The 18,528-nt window shown below is 55.6% G+C and overlaps 1 protein-coding gene and 1 long non-coding RNA gene across 11 annotated transcripts in view; one reads left to right on the top strand and one right to left on the bottom strand.

Annotated features, from left to right (window-relative positions):
- Positions 1–751: 751 nt before the first annotated feature.
- On the bottom strand, positions 752–6,425 carry LOC103348565 (uncharacterized). The gene is made up of 4 exons (XR_007920121.2): positions 6,179–6,425; positions 4,789–4,871; positions 4,525–4,648; positions 752–940 (listed from the first exon to the last, which is right to left on the bottom strand). It is a non-coding gene; the product is annotated as an uncharacterized lncRNA (long non-coding RNA).
- The window catches only part of SYT17 (synaptotagmin 17), a 72,461-nt gene continuing 59,056 nt past the window's right edge, over positions 5,124–18,528 (top strand). The window contains exons 1-4 of one of the 10 annotated variants that reach the window (XM_051847474.2): positions 5,124–6,069; positions 9,660–9,677; positions 10,313–10,461; positions 17,905–18,053. In XM_051847474.2, coding sequence (XP_051703434.2) covers positions 6,055–6,069; positions 9,660–9,677; positions 10,313–10,461; positions 17,905–18,053 — 331 coding nt within the window. In that variant the 5' untranslated portion in view covers positions 5,124–6,054. Of the gene's footprint in view, positions 6,070–9,128; positions 9,513–9,654; positions 9,678–10,312; positions 10,462–17,904; positions 18,054–18,528 lie in introns of those variants that run through there. The other 9 variants (XM_051847479.2, XM_051847481.2, XM_051847478.2 and 6 more) reach the window with 9 other exon arrangements.

Below are 18,528 nucleotides of genomic sequence, written 5' to 3'. Positions count from 1 at the left end.
GTGGTCATTTTTCTGCCATGTGAAGCAAACCTATTCCAAGGGAAAAGAATGGAATGTTCAGAAGGAAGCTGAGAAGAGGAGGGGGAGAGGGAGAGGGAGAGAGAGAGAGAGGGAGGGAAGGAGGCAGGGAGGGAGGGAGAGAGGGAGAGGGGGTGAGGGGGAGAGGGAAGGACGGAGAGGGAGAGAGGCAGAGAGAGGAGAGGGAGGGAGAGGGAGGGAGGCAGAGGAAAGGAGGGAGAGGGAGAGAGGCAGAGAGAGGAGAGGGAGGGAGGGAAGAGAGGGAGAGGGAGAGAGGGAGGTAGGGAGAGAGAGAGGGACGCAAGGAGGGAGGGGGGAAAGAGGGAGAGGGAGAGAGGGAGGAAGGGAGAGAGAAGGAGCCCTTATGACTTTAACTGCACCCCTAGTTCCATCATGCCTATAGGATTTGCCCCCTGGACTTCCCAGTTAACAAGTTCATAAATTCCTTTTCGGCTAAGCTGGACGGAATCAGATGTCTTTCAGGAACACTAGATAACACACCCGGGAGACTCGGCATACTCCGCCCAGCCCTGGCGGAGACCCGGCGGACCCGCACACACAATTCCTTCTCCTGCCCCTGCAGATCCGTCCTGCTCCAGTCTTTTCTACCTCCCACAATCGCCCACCACGCACTGTCACCTCACTTCTCAGCCTCCCCACTGGCCTCCCTTGCCCCCATGCCCATAGCCAGCCAGCCAGCCAGACACACTCACAAACACACATCCTGCCAAAATAATTTTCTTACATTTTTTTTTATTTGAAAGGCAGAGACACAGAGGCAGAGAAAGACGGGGACCCTCCATCTGCTGGTTCACTCCCCAAATGCCCGTGACAGCAAAGTCAGGAGCCCAGAACTCCCACGCAGGTGGCAGCGATCCAATATTTGAGCCTCCTCGGGTATTCTTTAGCACGAAGCTGGAATCTGAAGCAGAGCCAGGCACTGCAAGCGGGTCCTTTACCACGGCACCACGACATCACCCCTGCAAACTCTGACCCTGCTCCTTCCTGACGCCCTCCCCAGCTCCCTGTTGAACCTCACCTGGCCCTGCTCTCCCACTCTCCAGCCACTTCACCTCTAAGCTACGCACATGCTACCAGGGGACTTCAAAAAACTTCATGGAAGTTCATTCCATGAACTGTTTGAAGTACCCTCAAAAGTTCAGGGGTTCCTTTTTTTAAGATTTATTGAGAGAGAGAAAGAGCGAGAGAGGTCTTCCATCCTCTACTAATTTCCCAGGCCATAGCAGAGCGTTGGATCTGAAGTGGAGCAGCCAGTGTCCATATGGGATGCTGGCACTGCAGGCGGCGGCTTTACCCGCTACGCCACAGCGCCACCCCCAGTTCAGGGGTTCTTAACCTTCCTGTGCCATGGAAACCTGTTGAAGCCCATAGATTCCATTTCAGAACAATGTCTTAAAAAATCATAGGGGGCCGGCACTGTGGTATAGCAGGTAAAGCCATTGCCTGAAATGCCGGTGTCCTATATGGCACCAGTTCCACTCCTGGCTGCTCCACTTCCCATCCAGCTCTCTGCTGTGGTCGGGAAAAGCAGTAGAAGATGGCCCAAGTCCTTGGGCCCCTGCACCTGCGTGGGAGACCTGGAAGAAGCTCCTGGCTCCTGGCTTCAGATCGGCACAGCTCCGGCCATTGCGGTTAACTGGGGAGTGAACCAGTGGATGGAAGACCTCTCTCTCTCTCTGCCTCTCCTTCTCTGTGTAACTCTTTCACATAACATAAATAAAGCTTTTTAAAAAACCATAGAATACATAGGATGATAATGAAATTATAATTATATGGATGTGTAGTGATCAAATATTTAAATTTAAATATAATCATATATGTGCTTCTTTATCAATTCCTTAAATAGAAGGACTTAGCAATGGGCCTAATGACTGTTGTCCTATTCAAATGGTAAAGAGTATAAATGAAATTTCAAGTTCTCTGCAGCTCTAGAATGTAAGGTGAATGTACAAGATTTCTGTGGATGACAAAGTACTGGGAGAGGGTTAATAATGTTTTGGTTTGTTGCCTGCACTTTTAAAAATTATATTTAATTTATTTAAAGGCAGAGTGACAGAGGGAGAGACACAGATCTCTCATCTCCTGGTTCACTCCCCAAATGGTGGCACCAGCCAGAGATAGGCCAGGCTGAAGCCAGGAGCCAGGAACTCCATCTGGGTCTCTCATGTGGGTGGCAGGGGCCCAAGTACTTGGGCCATTTTCCGCTACTTTCCCAGGGGCATCAGCATGGAGCTGGATTAGAGGAGGAGCAGCTGGGACTGGAACTGGCACTCTGCTATGGGATCACACAATGGCAGCCCTGGAAGGAAATATTAAATAAACCTCAGGTAGGAGCTAGTGATGATGGAGATGTAATTATTTCCCTAAGTTCACGACTCACCTTCCCCGAGAAGTCTATCCATCCAACCTCCAGCTAAGCACCACTGGGGTCCACAGTCGTCTCCCTCCTTTGGTTCTTTGGGACTTGGATTAATGCCAGCCCCTCCTGGGGCCTTCTCTAACCATCATACTCTGTACGCTGGAGCCCCCTGGGCCTTTCTCTGTCAATGCACAGGTCCCACGGAGCTGCATGCTTGTGTCTATCACCTGGACTTGAGGCTTCTCCAGTGAGGTTTGTGAGGGTTCCAGCTGCCGTGTTCCAGCAGGCACGGCTGGGGCCTGGGTCCAGTCCTTGCCAAGGGCAGGGAGGGGCTCACAGAGCTGTGGGCTCAAGGAATCAGTCTGAGAGAGGCCTCTGACGTGCCCCAGATGAAGTTTTTTTTTTTTAAGATTTATTTATTTGTTTGAAAGTCAGAGTTACACAGAGAGAGGAGAGGCAGAGCGAAGTCTTCCATCCAATGGTTCACTCCCCAGATGGCCGCAACATCCAGAGCTGTGCCGATCTGAAGCCAGGAGCCAGGAGCTTTTTCCCAGTCTCCCACATGGAGGCAGGGGCCCAAGGACTTGGGCCATTTTCTACTGCTTTCCTGAGCCATAGCAGAGAGCTGGACAGGAAGTGGAGCAGCCAGGTCTTGAACCAGCGCCCATATGGGATGCCGGTGCTTCAGGCCAGGGTGTTAATCCACTGTGCCACAGCACCAGCCCCATCCCAGATGAAGTTCTTATTCTGCTTAGCTATTCATCCCTTCATCTGGGGGTGGTGCAGCTGTGAAGACCCGAGACTTCTTTAAAAATGTATTTATTGATTTATATATACGAAAGGCAAAGATTCAAACCTCCTGGATTCTGGTTCACTCCCCCAGTGCCCACAACAGACAAGGCTGGACCCAGGCTGAAGCCAGGAGCCCAAAACTCATGTGAGTTACAGGGATCCAACTACTTGAGGATCTCCAGCTGCCTCCCAGGAGCGGAGCCAGGTCTCGAACCAGGTCTCGAACCCAGGTCTTGAACCCAGGCGCTCAAGTGGGACGCTCCACTGCTACAGCAAGCTGGGCCCTTGGGGTTGAGCAGATCTGCATTTTTATCTGGTCTCTGTCCCTTTCCACCTGTTTGTTTTGAGCAACCCACCTTGCCTCCCATCTCAGAACTTCTGCTACCTCCTTTGTCAAATGCGGAGGATGGCAGCGCCCATCCAGGAGGGGTTGAACCAGGCCCAGCCCTCAGGCACCACCACTTGACCGAAAAGTTGGCATGGCCCTGGCAGCTGCCAACTCTCTCCATCGACTCACTCGGCAAACATTTACTAAGCACTTACTATGCCAGGTGCTTCACATGCAGTTAAAGCATTGGATGATACCACAGGTGGACTGCGTTATTCCCATCTAAAATCAGCTCTTCTCTCTCCGGGAAGGGGTGCTTAGTATCCCCCAACAATTCCAGGTCTTAAGGGGTTAAGGCACCCAGCCCACCCTTCTGGGCTCCTTCATCTCCCCCATGATCAGGAATCATACAGCAGCTCCACACAGTGGCCTGGGAAGGGCTCCAGGTTAGCTGTCTGGGGTTGAATCCCAGCTCCTTAGAGGCCATAAACACCCCAGTCAAGCACTTCCCTGGTCTACGTCTCCTTTCAAGTAAAGAGTGGGATCGGGAAGCACCTACCTCATGGCTGCCAGAGAATTAAAACAATGAATTCATACAAAGGGTGGAAAATGGTGCCTGACTCACAGACTTAAAAAAAAAAAAAGGCTAACAATAACAAGGGCACTTCAAAAAGTTTACGGAAAATGCAATTAAAAGACACGTTCGTTTTGGTGCAAAAATAGGTAGTTTTTTTTTCACTATATGCATTTCCACAAAATGTTTGAATGCCCCACGTATGCATGGATTTCAATTTTTTAAAACTGAAATAAGTTTTTATTCCATTGCCCACAAGTCTTTTGTATTATTCCTGGGAACACCTGGCAACTCCTCCTCTTCCTCAAGTCCCCTTCCCTCTCCAGCCCCAAAAGATACCTCCTCCTCCAGGAAGCCCACTCCCTTCCCACCAGGCTGGAGAAAGCGGAGTGGTAGACAGGAGTGCAGAGTGCGGCTGCCCTGTGCTCCCACCTGCGGGGCCTCGGCCCGAGGGCTGGGGGATGGCGAAGGCACGAGGGGTCCAAAGCGGGAACAGAAGCGTCCTTGGAGCGCCTAGCGGATGCGGCAGGTGCAGCGGTGAGCGAGCTACACGAGCCTGCAAGGAGAGGAAGCGCTGACTTCTAAACGCGCCACACGCTGGGCGCTACAAATACGCCATCCTCAAAGGCGTACACGCCGGCCCCATTTGCACGCGCCATCTGCACACCTGTGTCTACCTCCTCGTTCGCTCCCTACCTCTTTTGTGGATGACACTTTCTTACTTGTCCCCAGGAAACAGCCCTGGCGCGCCGGCAGGGGCAGAACCTTCACCCATTTTTCTTCCTGGCGAAAAGACAAGAGAGGCGCCCGGAGGTTAAAACGTTGGAAAAGCTGATAAGCCAGGAACCAGCCGGGCGTTTTAAAGAGAACCAGCGGAGGGCAATGTGCGCCCTCGAATCCCGCGGTGGCGAGCCAGCGCGAGCTCTGCGGCCTTGGGCTGGGAGGCCCTCGGGTGCTGGGCGCTGCGGCCACGCGGGCTGGCGGGCGGGCGGGCGGCGGGGTGCGCGCTGGACACGCCCCAGGGCGCACGGCCCTCGCCGGCCACCAGCTGCCCGCGGGCGGACTTGCGCACGAGGCCGGGCTTGGACGCTGGGTGGCGCTGCCGGGCCGCCCCAGGCTGGACCTGTTGCGTCCAGGTCGCAACTCCGGCAGGTTTAGGGCGAAGGGACGCTCGGCTCTCGACTCGCGTCCCCTGCGGCCCCGGCCGCGGAGTCCCACCCCCGGAGGCGCCCTACGCCCACCGCAGCTCCGGACTCAGGTCCTGGAGTCTCTGCCGTAGCTCGCCGCCACCGTTCTAGGCGCGACGGGTGGCGCGGGAATAAAGTTTTCCCAAACCCGGTCTGGGGAGAGGGTTGGATGGGGAGGATCCTCCCAGCCCCAGACGCCACGGCGGGGGACGGTGCCCCTCTGCGGCTTCACATCCCCGCCCCCCTACTCCCAGGGTCTCTGCTTTCTGGAGGCGCCCTGGCCGGCCAGATGGGCTGACCCGTGCACCGTCCCCTCCCACCCCCGTCCCCGGCCCCAGCCCCGGTCCCTCCCCCGCCTCCCGCGCGCCCGGGCCCCAGCGTCTCCGGCCCCGCCTGCGCCGGGGTCGCTGCAGTCCCCGCGGCCGCCCGAGGCTCCCTGCCCAGGCGCCCCGGCCCTTTTCCCAGCCTGGGGAGCGCCTCGGGGCGGGGGAGCGCGGGACGGCGAGGGAGGCCGAGGCGGGGGCCCTGGGCGCCCCGGATCTGCGAGCCGGCGAGGCAGCCCCGACTCCGGGAGCCGGAACGCAGGGAAAGGCAAGGACGGGGCGCCCGGCGGAGGGGCGGGCGCCGCTCATCAGCCACGCCAGTCACGTCTGGGGCCACCCGGCTGCCTCTTTCTTCCTTTCCCCCTTTGCCTTCTCCCCCCTCCCGCGTTGGCGAGGGCAAAGTGGCCGTGGCGGCGCCATGCCCGGGCCGGAGTGAGTGCGCGCGGGCGAAAATGGCGTACATCCAGGTAAGGCTGAGGCTGGGGGGACAAGGTCCGGGCTGTGGGCTGGGGGTGCCGCGCCCCCTCGGGCTGCGAGCGCGCGCAAGGGAGGGCACCCGGCTGGGCTCCCACAAACTTGCCTCGAGAAAACGGGCGCCCCAGCGCAGGCAACCTGTGCAGCCGCGGCGGTGCGCCCCGGGAGGAGAGGCTGGGGACCCCCCCGGACCCCAGGCTGGAGGGCCCTAGGCGGACTCGGCTCGCGCGCCCTCGCCTCCTGGGGAGCGAGTGGGGGTGGGGAAGACTTTCTCCCCCTCCCCGCGCGCCCTCCCCCTGGCACCCCACCCCAGGGGAGGGACCGCGCCAGCTGCGGTTGCCGTGGTGACGGCTCCGGCTAATTGGCCGGCGGAGCGAGCCCGAGGCTGCTGTTCCGGCCAGAAGGGACAAGGACGTCGTCTTTCCCGGGCCCTGGGTGCCCAGGGTGGGGGGCGCGCGGAGGCGAACTCCCCCAGAATCCTGGGGCGGAAAACACTGGGGGAGGCCGGGCTGCTTGGTTAGAGACCTTTCTCCTGTGCCGGGGCGGGGGGTGGGAGGGGGAGTGGCGACAGGTCAGCGCCAAGGTCACCCGGATCCGTTGAGCTGCTGCTTTCTGGGGCTGGCTCCTCCCAGCCAGGCAGAGAAGGCCAGGGGCTCCCCTGACTCCTCCACCCGTCCAGGGTGCCCGTGTGCTCACATCTTGTCCCCTCGGCCACAGCGGGGGGCTCCCGGGGGACTCCCACACTCCCTCATCTTGTTCTTGGGCTCGGCAGCCTGTGGGCCTGGAAGCTGCTCTGTCCACCTGGTGCAGCCTCCCCATTCCCCTGCTGGCCCAGAGTTCTGCAGTGGCCTCCCCTACAAGGAGTGGCCACGTCTCTTCGGCTCACATTTCACCGGGGGCTGAAAGTTTCCACCGTCACTCAACGCACATTTGGGTGGTTACCCACGAGGTGCGGACGGCACAGCGTCTGCCCCTCTGCGTGCACCGTCCAGCGAGAGAGGGGCATTTTGAGGGCATGTCCGGTTTTCAGTGGCCACCTGCAGCACAGAGAAATCAAGTGCCTGTCCAAGGGCACACAGTTGCTTAGCAGTCAGGATGGGACCTCAACCACAGGACGCTTGAGGATGGCCCAGTGGTGCTGGGTTTCTTTCTAGAACAAAGTATCAACTCTGTCTGGTGCTGAGTACAAAGTATTTTTCCCCCCAGGTCCACATGGTATTGGGCCCAACAGTGCAAGAAGGCAGCCACAAAGGGAAGTCTGTGAGTGGGCGTGGCTGTGCCAATAAAACTTTATTTGTGGAGACCAATTTGATTTTTTCAGTATATATCTTTGGCATGAATCGAGAAGTATATTTACCTTTTTTTGGTTCAACCATTTAAAAATGTGCCAGTCATTCTTAGCTTGAGGCTGCCGCTGGTTCTGGCCTTCGAGCCATGGTTTCCCAACCTCTGCTTAGAATATGTCCATTCTTCTCCCACTTGCTTTCTGACTTGAACCAGTTCTCCCCCATTAGTGTCCGGCGCTGGAGCCGGGGGGGGGGACCCAGGGTGAGGAAGGACTCTGCAGGCTGCTTCTCCTTCTCCATCTCCATCTCCCTGGAGAGCCTTCGCCCCCCCCCCCCCCCCCCGTCTTCAACCTGGGCGTTTGGAAAGCCAGGTGCTTCGTGGGGGCATGCCGTGGCCTGGTCTCTGTTCCTTGTGGTTGTGGAAGGTCCTCCTCTGACCACCTAATGCCCAGGAAATGCTTCCCTCAGTTAAGCCCGTGGGCAGTTAAGCCCGTGGGCGTGCTCTCGAAGGGCATCCTAAGCGTTTCAAAGCACTTTCTAATGGAGCCCCTGAGGGAACATAGCCTCTGGCGGTTTTGTGCACAGTTCTGCCTGCCGGGACAACACCTGGTGCCAGGCAGGTTCCCCTGGGGCCTTGACAAGCCCCCTGTGTTCATGAAACCACAGGGAGGGGGGGTGCTTTATTTTGCAGCTGGGCAGCATGTGGGCAATGTTGCCATCTGTTCACTCCCACCCCAGCGACACCTGCTTAGGTAGGTAGGGAGCAGCTCCCTCCATAAGAAGTGAGCCAGGCTCAGGCTCCTCCCTCGCCCCGCCCTTCGCTTGTCCGAGCCACATGATTGGTTGGCTGGTGGTGACGCCAGGTGAGGCCCCTCACTGCTTCCAGGTCTTGTTCTCTGTATGGTTTGAGTTTTGGTTTTGCTGAGTTGGTGATCAGTGCCTTCCACTAGGCGTTGGAGTGCCACCTGTACTATATTGATATAATGGCTTTCTATAAATAGATCCTTTTTATCCACTTAAAATTCATATGAAAAGGAAACTTTATGTTTTATGACCATAATAGGAAACCAGGATCACGAGATAGAAGCAGAAGGCAACTGGAAAAATATACACCGTGGGAATCGTGCCACTTTATTAAATTCTAGCTGGAAGTGGTTTTCTCCAAGGCTCCCAGCTCGGGTCTGCCTTCTTTGTTTAAAAGGCAGGGAGCGGCCGGCGCCATGGCTCACTTGGCTAATCCTCCACCTGCAGCGCCGGCACCCCAGGTTCTAGTCCCGGTTGGGGCGCCGGATTCTGTCCCGGTTGCTCCTCTTCCAGTCCAGCCCTCTGCTGTGGCATGGGAGGGCAGCGGAGGATGGCTCAGGTGCTTGGGCACCTGTACCTGCATGGCAGACCAGGATGAAACACCTGGCTCCTGGCTTCGGATCGGCGTAGTTCCAGCTGTAGCGGTCATTTGGGGGGTGAACCAATGGAAGGAAGACCTTTCTCTCTGTCTCTCTCTCTCACTGTCTAACTGCCTGTCAAAAAAAAAAAAAAAAAAAAGGCAGGGAGCAAGGTTGGAACCACATTAACGTGCAATGGTACTCAGCCGAGGCTTCCTGGTTCCCAGCTCTGAGTTCTAGTCCCACAGGGCTGGGTCCTAGCTAGGAGACAGGACTCCTAACTTACCTGGTTGATGGGGGCCTTGCAGCACGCCTTGTAGAGGAGGAGGAAGAAGAGGGGAGGAGTTGGGGAGGGAGGGGGCCCCCTCCCATCTTCACAAGCCCTACATCATGGCTTTCTTTTGCATTTCTCCCACTTGTGGGTGGACATGTGAAACTCCCCGCCATCCCCATTGGAGCGCAGTGGGAAGGTAGGGCCTCCGTGGGGGGGCCATGGCGTCCGTGCCTGCCTGCAATGCTGCCTCACCGTGTCCTGCTGGGGTGGCCCCATGGCTGGCTCCATCGGGGAAGCCTTGGGCTCCTCTTCAAGTGTGGCTGCGTTGGACAGCACGACTGTGTGTCCCCCGCTCTGATTCACAACAGCATACGGTGCAAAGCACATCGCGATGCTAAAGTTTCCCATTTACTCGGTGTTGGTTAACCGGGAAGCTATCAGCAGCCCTGATAATAGCAACACCTTGTTAGCAAGTCAGCTCCCTTCGCAGGATGGTAAGTGGAAAGATGCTGGGCTTTTTTTTTTTTTTTCTTTTCTTTTGTGAGTTGCTGGAATATTGCTAAACTGGTCTTGTCTCTCTCTTTCTGTAACCCCTTCGCCCCCTTGCGCCCCCGGCCTCATCGCGATCTCTAAAAGGGCAGCTGGAGCCATTAAACGAGGTGGGTTCCTGGAGGGGGGTGGTCTGCCTGGGCTTTGAATTAAGCAATGTCTGGCTGTCATTTGGGGGTCTTCCGTGGGGGCCGTGGGGGTGTGGAGCGTTAGACAATAACTGGATGGCAATGATGGCACACACAGGGTCCATTTCTTTCTACCGGAAGGAAGCCCCCAAGAAAAGCCCCCCCATTGGTAGCACAGGGTACCCTTCCCACCCCGGCTTATCCTGTCTGATTATCGCTGTTTGCTGTCATGTCAGTGAGATTTTTTAGAAAATTTTTTTCCTTGCTTTCCAAAAGATAAAGTAATATTCATTGTGTTTTGGGAACATATTGTCTAGCCCTCCTGTTGTTGTATAAACCACCCACATGGCGGGAGAGAGGCTCGCATAAACTATAAATTACCTGCAAATGTTTTGCTTGCTATTAATGGCTCCAGCGACTCGCTGTTTGCCATCTTTGTGCCTGCAGTGGGTAAATAGACATGGAAAACATTTTGTTCTAAGTGTTCGGCCACGGAGACGCGCCTCCTGCGGGTCTCCGTCTCTCAGCCCGGGTCGACTGCTTGTAATTTGGGGTGTTGTCTCTTCTCTCCCTCTTCTCCCCGCTGCCCGCCTGCCCGCCCGCCCCCGTGGCCTCAGGGTTTTCTTTCCAGAATCTCTGATCTGCTGCTGTGCAGGTGGACCTGCAGGCACTGCTGTGAGAAGTGCTGTGTGTCCAGCTGCTGCCAGTCGAGTGAGGATGAAGTGGAAATTCTGGGACCTTTTCCTGCTCAGACCCCGCCCTGGCTGTAAGTCAAACCACATCACGACCCGTCTCCACGGCTTTCCGGTCTGCGTGCTCCCTGAGTCGGGGGGTCCCCTGGGCGGCAGCGGCAGCAGGATTTGGTGGATGAGGGTGGGGATGGCGAGTTGCCATGGGCATCCTTGCCGCTGGTGGGGGCTGTGAGCTGTGGCCCTCGTGTTGCTTGGCAAGGCTGGCGAGACCAGCTGGTGGCGGAGATTCTAACGCTGGTGGTTTCACGTTGGGGCTTGAGGGACGCGTGCTGTGTGTGGTGGCCCTGTAGGGGCACCTTTAATCAACACTGGGTATCATCCCAGGTGGACGGAGGGGTCTTTGTGCATCAGGCTTCTGCAAGGGATGACCAGATTCTAGGGGTTTGCATCCAAGCCAGCATCACCAGTTGCCTGCACCTGCTAGATGCTGAGTGGATATTTGTTCTTGGACTGGTGGGTGGGATGAACAAACAAGGGCTTTTTTTTTTTTTTTTTTGCTGGTCTGCATAAGAACTTCAGAAACAGGGGAGCAGGAAAGCACCCCCCGGCTCCATCCTGGCCTCCAACGCTGTTTATGTTCTCTTTGGCATCTTTCATTTTATTTCCAATTTGCTCTCCTCCCGCGCCCGCATACAGCATCGCCATCTGCCAGTCGCTCGGATATTTTGGGAACACAGCTTTGAAGCTTCTCAGCCACGTGTCTGGTCCATCTCTCCACGGCTGGGAGAGGGATGTGGTCAGAGTTCCGGGGGAAGAGTCCATCAGGCCGGGGCTGGGCAGGGACTGGCAATCGCTGGGTGCGCTCTCTCTTGGCTGAAGCACCCCCAGCTGGAGCTGTCGCAGCTCAACCCGTGGGCTGTGATTCTAGAAGCCTCTGGTGCCAGGTCTTTCCCTCTAAGTCGGAGCTTGTGCCGCACTCTTCTCGCTTCTGCAAGCATCCAGGGTGTCCATAGCAAAGTGAATCAGGGTCAGGTTATGGGAGTTCAGATCCGATTTCTACTCCCATTTTCTGGGTCGTTGACCTTGGACAAGTGGTGTGATCTCTGTCCCTCCATTTCCCCTCTGTGAAATGGGAAGATAAAAAGAATGGTATCTATCTCATAGGGTTGCTATTGCAGGGACTGAATGAGTGTGATTGTGGAAGGCGTGAGGATCCTCCAAAAGTTCGTGGGAAATGTGTGCCAGGCAGAAACTGCGTGGATTTCAATAATTTGCACCAGAACGTACTTTATCTTTGAATTCTATTTTGCACGCACTTTTAAAAATTTTATGTATTTTTTATTAGAGAGAGAGAGAGAGAGAGAGAGAAAAGAGCTCTTCTACCTGCCAGTTCACTCCCCAAATGCCAGCAACAGCCAGGGCTGGGCCAGTCTAAAGCCAGGAGCCCCCAAGTCCGCCCAGTTCTCCCATGTGGGTGGCAGGTACTTGAGCCCTCACCTGCTGCCTCCCAGGGTGTGCCTTTGCAGGAAGCTAGACTCGGGAGTGGAGCCAGAACTTGAACCCAGGTTGTCTGATATATGAAATGGGCAGTCCAAGTGGCATCTTAATGGCTACACCGAATGCCCACCCCTCTGCTCAGATACTCTGCCCCTGGCGTCTGTGAGAGATTGACTCTAGAGCCCCTGCAGATCCCCAGATCCCTTACCTAAACTGTCATGTTCCCTAGAACCTATGCACTTGCTCCTGTATACCGCGCATCACCCCCAGGTCATTAGAATCCCCAGTGCAGTGTAAATGCTAAGGGGATAGCTGTTTGCCTGTTTTGTTTAGGAAATAATGCCAAGAAGCAAAATCCACACTACAGATGCACGATGTTCCTTGGAGTGTTTTCAACCTGAGATTGATTGCGGACACAGAACCTGCAAGCAGGGAGGGCTGAGCGTGCTTCAGCGAGCGGGACCCCTGCATCCTGCGTACCCTAGTCTGGGCTCGGTTTCCTCATCTGTAGAGTGGGAGTAGCAGAAGCATGTATAGGATTGTTACAAAGTAAACAAGATGTGTACGCAAGGCGCTTAGCACAGTAGGAAGGGGTCTGTGAGATTCCTTCTCTCTTTGCTTTGTAGCAATAGAGATTTATGAAATGGATGTGAAGCCCGTGTTAAGGAACACTTCCATTATTCCTCATTTGAGGCTTGACTCCTACAGGTGTATGGAGATCGGGGATATTTGGTAAAACTCATTGACAAAGAGCAAATTACCAGGGCTGGTGCTGTGGTGCACTGAGCTCTGGTTGGTTGGTTTCTTTGCACAGAGCTAGATTTGTTGAACACATGGCCAGGATGTAGCAGGCAGGCAGGTCAGGTGGGGACTGACCACTGCTTGTGCCGTAGGGTAAACAGCGGCTTCAGCGCCACCATCCCATGTGGGCACCGGTTCGAGTCCTGGCTGCTCTGCTTCCAGTCCAGCTCCTTGCTAATGTACCTGGGAAGGCAGCAGAGGGTGGCCCAAGTACTGAGGGTCCTGCCACCCAGTGGGACACAAGGATGAAGCTCCTGGCTTCAGCCTGGCCCAGCCCTGGCTGTTGCAGTCATTTGGGGAGTGAACCAGTGAATAGAAGATCTCTCTCTCACTCTGCCCTTCAAAAACATCTTTTTTAAAAAGGAAGAGAATTAGCATTTTTCAGTACCGCATGCGGCAGAGGTTGGTACAGCCCATGTGCTCTCTTTAAAACCATGCTCACAAGAACGCCAGCTCCCTGAGGGCGGGACTTTTTGTGTGTCTTGTTCACTCAAGCAAACAGTTGTCGATCGGCTGACCAACCTACAGGCCAAAACGGAATGCTGAAAGTGCCAATCATCCAATGAAAAGGTAGTCTCAGTTCTTTGCTGTTTTTCCTCGAGTACACACTGAGTGCCTTGTGACACGCACAGAGCCAGATAGGGTCCTGTTACCATGCCCAGGGCACTTGGCGTCTTGTCTAGGAGATAAGGCAAGTCTGCAAGTCCAGTTACCCTCCAGAGTAGCCATCTGCACCCTGTGTACATAGGCAACAGTTCTGCTTGAGTCTTGTTATGGGAAAACCCAGGGGTGATGGCTTCAGGTATAGCTGGATCCAGCGGCTCAAATGATATCTTGTGCCTCTGTTTCTTCTGTATTTGCTTCATTCTTTTTTTTTTTTTATTTATTTGTAAGTCAGAATTACATAGAGAGAGAAGGAGAGGCAGAGAGAGGTTTTCATCCACTAGTTCATTCCTCAATTGGCCACAATGACTGGAGCTGTGCCGATCCAAAGCCAGGAGCCAGGAGCTTCTTCCAGGTCTCCCATGCGGGTGCAGGGGCCCAAGGACTTGGGCCATCTTCTACTGCTTTCCCAGGCCATAGCAGAGAGCTGGATAGGAAGTGGAGCAGCCAGGACTCAAACTGGTGCCCATATGAGATTCCAACACTGCAGGCCAGAGCGTTAACCGGCTGCGCCACAGCGCCGGCCCCAGCTTCATTCTTAAGCTTGCTTTCTGCATGGGGCAACACTAAACTCACATCTTACCATCTTCACAACAAAACACCCAAGCAAGGCTCCCATCGGCCACCTGCGGTCATGTGCCTGTCACTAGGTGCCATCACTGTGCCTTAGAGATAATGGTCCCAGAATCGTGTTGGGTTCCTGCTTACCGGGAACCACGGCGAGGTCACCCTCCCCTGAACCCCTGAGCTAAGCTGGTGGACTGTGGGCCGAGTGAGCATTTCCTGTGAAGGGCCGCCGTGTGGCGTCCGTCACCTCTGCTGGCTGGGGCGGTGTCAGAGGGCAGCAGCCTTGGGTAATGCGCAGAAGAGTGGATGCACCATGTCAGTAGCACTTGGATCACAAGAACAGACAAGTGGATTTGGCTCTGGAGCTGGCCAGCTCCTGTAGGAGACAGCTTGGGTGCTGTGACCCACAGGAGGGAACGGGCCCCGGGTGGGTAACGCCGCAGGGGCACGGCTGTGGAAAGCCTGCAGGCTCGGGGGGAGGGGAGAGGGGTAGTGTCAGAGCGTGGATGCCCGAGGAAGACCTGGGATTTCCTTCTATGCCACTGGAGACTCCTGCTGGACACTGAGAAAAACGGAGTTGGGTACCTGTTCGCCCCCGGGGTCACAGGCGCTCTGTTTTGGTTTGACTGCTGCCCCTTTGTGCAAGTAGAGGACCCTTTCCTTTTCAGGGATCAAGGGGTTGGGTTTTTGTTTTGTCACCTGCAGAGAAGTGGCCTCGGGCTTTCTCTGCAGGGCCAACACCTCGGGTAACTGCAGGTGGCACCAGTCACATGGTGGCCATTTGGAATACTACCACCCAGGGTTGTGCAGTCTACAACCTGAACAGCTGTATGTGACCTTCGTGGTTTCCGTGATGATCCAGGTCTCCCTTGAACTCCAGGCTCAACCCATTTTTTGGCATTCAACATGATGCAAAATGGTAAGAGAAAGCTGTAAAAGAGAGGCACACTCATCAGTCAAAAAGCAAATGTACAGCTTGTGTTTTCCCCAGATTTATTTACCAAGTGGGCAGCTGCATGTTATCAAACAGGCAGGGAGTAGAAATGCCACAGGCTTTGCAGCTCCTCTCCTACTGTGGCTTCTGAGCCCAGACCCTGGGACTTGCCTCTGTGGACTGAAATGTGGCAGGTGAGCTGGCCTTTGTGTATGCGCTGTGTGTCACCTCTGGATGGTCACCTATGCTCATGGCTTATGGGCCCCAGCTTCCCATGGCTGGGCTAGGCCAGGCTGAGAAGGTCGGGGAGATGGAACAGTTTGGTTTCTTTTTTTTGGGGGGGGGGGGACAATGCCAGAAAGACCCTTGAAAAGTGAAGTCAGCTAAGTCTTTGGTTTGTCCAGCAGCGTATTTTTTTAAAAGATTTATTTATTTATTTGAAAGTCAGAGTTACACAGAGAGAGGAGAGAGAGAGAGGTCTTCCATCCACTGGTTCACTCCCCAGTTGACCACAATGGCCAGAGCTGTGCTGATCTGAAGCCAGGAGCTTCATCCGGGTCCCCCATGCAGGTGCAGGGGCCCAAGGACTTGGGCCACCTTCTCCTGCTTTCCCAGGCCACAGCAGAGAGCTGGCCTGGAAGAGGGGCAACCGGGACAGAATCCGGCGCCCCAACCGGGACTAGAACCTGGGGTGCCGGCGCTGCAGGTGGAGGATTAGCCAAGTGAGCCATGGCGCCGGCCACTCCCTGCCTTTTAAACAAAGAAGGCAGACCCGAGCTGGGAGCCTTGGAGAAAACCACTTCCAGCTAGAATTTAATAAAGTGGCACGATTCCCACGGGAATGTGTGGCACTCACTGCCTGGGTTTGGCATTATTGGGGTTCTATGCACGGATCAACAGAGGTGCAGCTTGGTTACCCATCATCCCCCCTAACCCGCCCTGGGGCTGCCACTGAGCATCTGTGAGTCGAGTGGAGGTGGCTGGAATGAGATGGCTCACACCCTGGCCGGCACATAGTAGGTACTCAGCACCTAGTACCTTTGATCATCGTAGGTGCAGATCCCACCAATAAGAACCGTATGCTGGTGTGAGAGGAAGGGCAAGACCTGCACCAAATAGATAAGACAACAAATAGACAAGAACCATGGGGAGGTCCTTTCACAAATTCACCACCAAGAGACATTTGGAACACCTCCAGCAGGCTAGGGCTGAGGTGTGCCGCGGTGAACACCCCTAGGGCTCAGTGTCAACCGCAGAAGGGAGGCAAGCTGCAGTCCAAGATGAGCTACGTGCAGGGTGGAGGGTTAAGACGAGCAGCCACAGAGAGGGGCTGATGGCAACTGGAGGAGGCGATGGGGACGGGGCGGGGCCTCTCTGCGCAGGTGCCCTGGAAGCGGAACCTGAATGATGGGACGGAACCAGGTTGGGTAAAGGCACAGGAATAGCATGAGCTGGCGCAGTTGGGCGACAGGGGCCTGATGGCCACGCAGGAGGCTTGATGACCCGTGTCTGGGAGCTCCGGATGACAGTGGCCCTCAGGCCCCTGGGGAAGGCTGGGGGGACTTGGTAGTGAAGTGTGGCAGCTGGGAAGGGGGCCCCTGCAGAGGGGTGGGGCGCAGGGGGCATTTTGTTGTGGTCCTGCCTCCCTTGGAAGACAGGAGAGTGTGACCCCATGCCACTCGCTGTCTCCCTCCCGCTTCTCCTGCCCCTCATGTCTCATCGGCTGCCTCCACCACCAACAGGCGAGGAGCAGGGAGCCAGCAAAGGTCCCACTTCCTCCCGACAGCAAACCCGGTCTTGTCCTGGCCATGACAAAACACATCTGAAGACCGCGTAGGATTCTGAGCTTGCATTTTTCAGGACGAGTTCCCTACAGGCTTAAATGTCCAGTTGAGGGGAGCAGTCTGGGGAACCTAGCCCACAGCCTCTCCTCCTTTTTCCCCCACCCTGGCACCCTGCCCTGGCTGTGTGAGCATTGGGGCATCTTAAAGCCCGTCTCTGTTATAAAGAATACCAGCCACAATGTGTTGCACCTGCTCTGCCCCGCACAGTGCTGGTGTGCGCTCATTCGTGTTTCCGGCAGCCAGGGAGGGTGGGTTCCCTGTCCGCACTCCCACAGCTTCCCCGGTAGGGCACTGAGTCATGGCCGCCGTTCCTTCACATTGAGCCGCCATCCTCCAATCATTGATTCGCAGCTGCAGCCCTGCCACTCAAAGAACCCTTGAGTGACACCTGTTATGGGGATATTTCTGAAAGATGTTAAAATCTTTTCAAGATGCAGTCATGGGTGACTTAGCAGGACACCCTGGCCAAAAGCTGCTTGCTGGAGTGTGGAGGCCAGTAAACAACCCCACAGTCCATTCCAGACTGAAGCATGACAGGGCTCTGTCTTCACTTGCTCAAAGTGGCGCCCCCACGTGGCAGCAGCCTAACATTGCACAGCCCTCTACCCAACCCCAGCTTTTGGAAGTGTGCGGATCCTTTGACAGATTGTTGAAAACAGGGAGGGGAGGGGGACGGAACTAATCCTTCCAGGCATTTCACATTTTGTACAAAACGCCAAGACTTCATGGAGAGCTTAAGGATTCTCACGCTAATTCTTTATTGTTAAAGGTTTATTTTTATTTCTTTGAAAGGCAGAAAGACAAAGAGGGAGAGATTTTCTGTCTTCTGGTTCACTCCCCAGATGGTTGTGGTGGAGCTGGGCCAGGCTGACACCAGGAGCCTGGAACTTCATGTGGGTCCCCCATGTGGGTGGCAGGGGCCCAGGGACTTGGGCCATCATCTGCTGCCCTTCCAGGCACATTAGCACAGAGCCGGAGCGGAAGAGGAGCAGCCAGGACTTGAACCAGCGCTCATGTGGGATGCGGCGCTATAGGTGACTCCACCCGCTGTGCCGCAGCGTTAGCCCCCACACTGTCTCAAATGGACATTGTTGGAAGTTGTAGGACATGGGCCCGAGCACAGTGAACTTGTGGGTTGCACCTTCCTAGGGACCAAGAGGCCAGGCCCTGGGGTTCCCTTGACGCCACTGAGGCCTCCCCTTTTCCTCCAGGATGGCCAGCCGGAGCAGTGACAAGGACGGTGACTCTGTCCACACGGCCAGTGATGTCCCGCTGACCCCACGGACCAACTCCCCGGATGGGAGACGCTCGTCCTCAGACACATCCAAGTCCACGTACAGCCTGACCCGGAGGATCTCAAGTAAGCCCTCTGCTGGGGCCATGGGGCCCTGGCTGCTTCTCCAAGGTCGGTGGTGTCCTGGGGGAGGGGTAACCATGAGGGGCGGGGCTGTTGCTGGGGAGGAGGTGGCATGGTTTCTGCCTTCACCGATAACCATTTTGATCACCTTGACATCGTTTGTCGTCACTGTCACGTACAAGCGCACTCCAGAAAGTTCATGGGAAATGAAAATACATGCTTATTTTGGTGTAAAAAGTGTTTGCAATCCATGCTTTTTCCTAATTCCCATTTCTGTGACGTTTATGAAGACCCCCTCGTAGGTCACATCAGTGTGAGAGGAGTGAGTGTTGCTGTGTGGACAGCAGGGCTCGCCAGCTCAGGTGACCTGGGGGCCCAGCTGAGTTGGCTGAGTGACTGAAGAGGATTGGGCACGGACAAATGTCACTCTGATGCTGCTAATACTGTGCCTGGGGAGTTACACAGGACAGGGTGGAGA

This window comes from Oryctolagus cuniculus, chromosome 19, assembly GCF_964237555.1.
Source record: "Oryctolagus cuniculus chromosome 19, mOryCun1.1, whole genome shotgun sequence".
NCBI classification, from domain to species: Eukaryota; Metazoa; Chordata; class Mammalia; order Lagomorpha; family Leporidae; genus Oryctolagus; species Oryctolagus cuniculus.
Note: the sequence above shows the minus strand (reverse complement) of the source record. Positions and strands in the feature narration are given on the sequence as shown.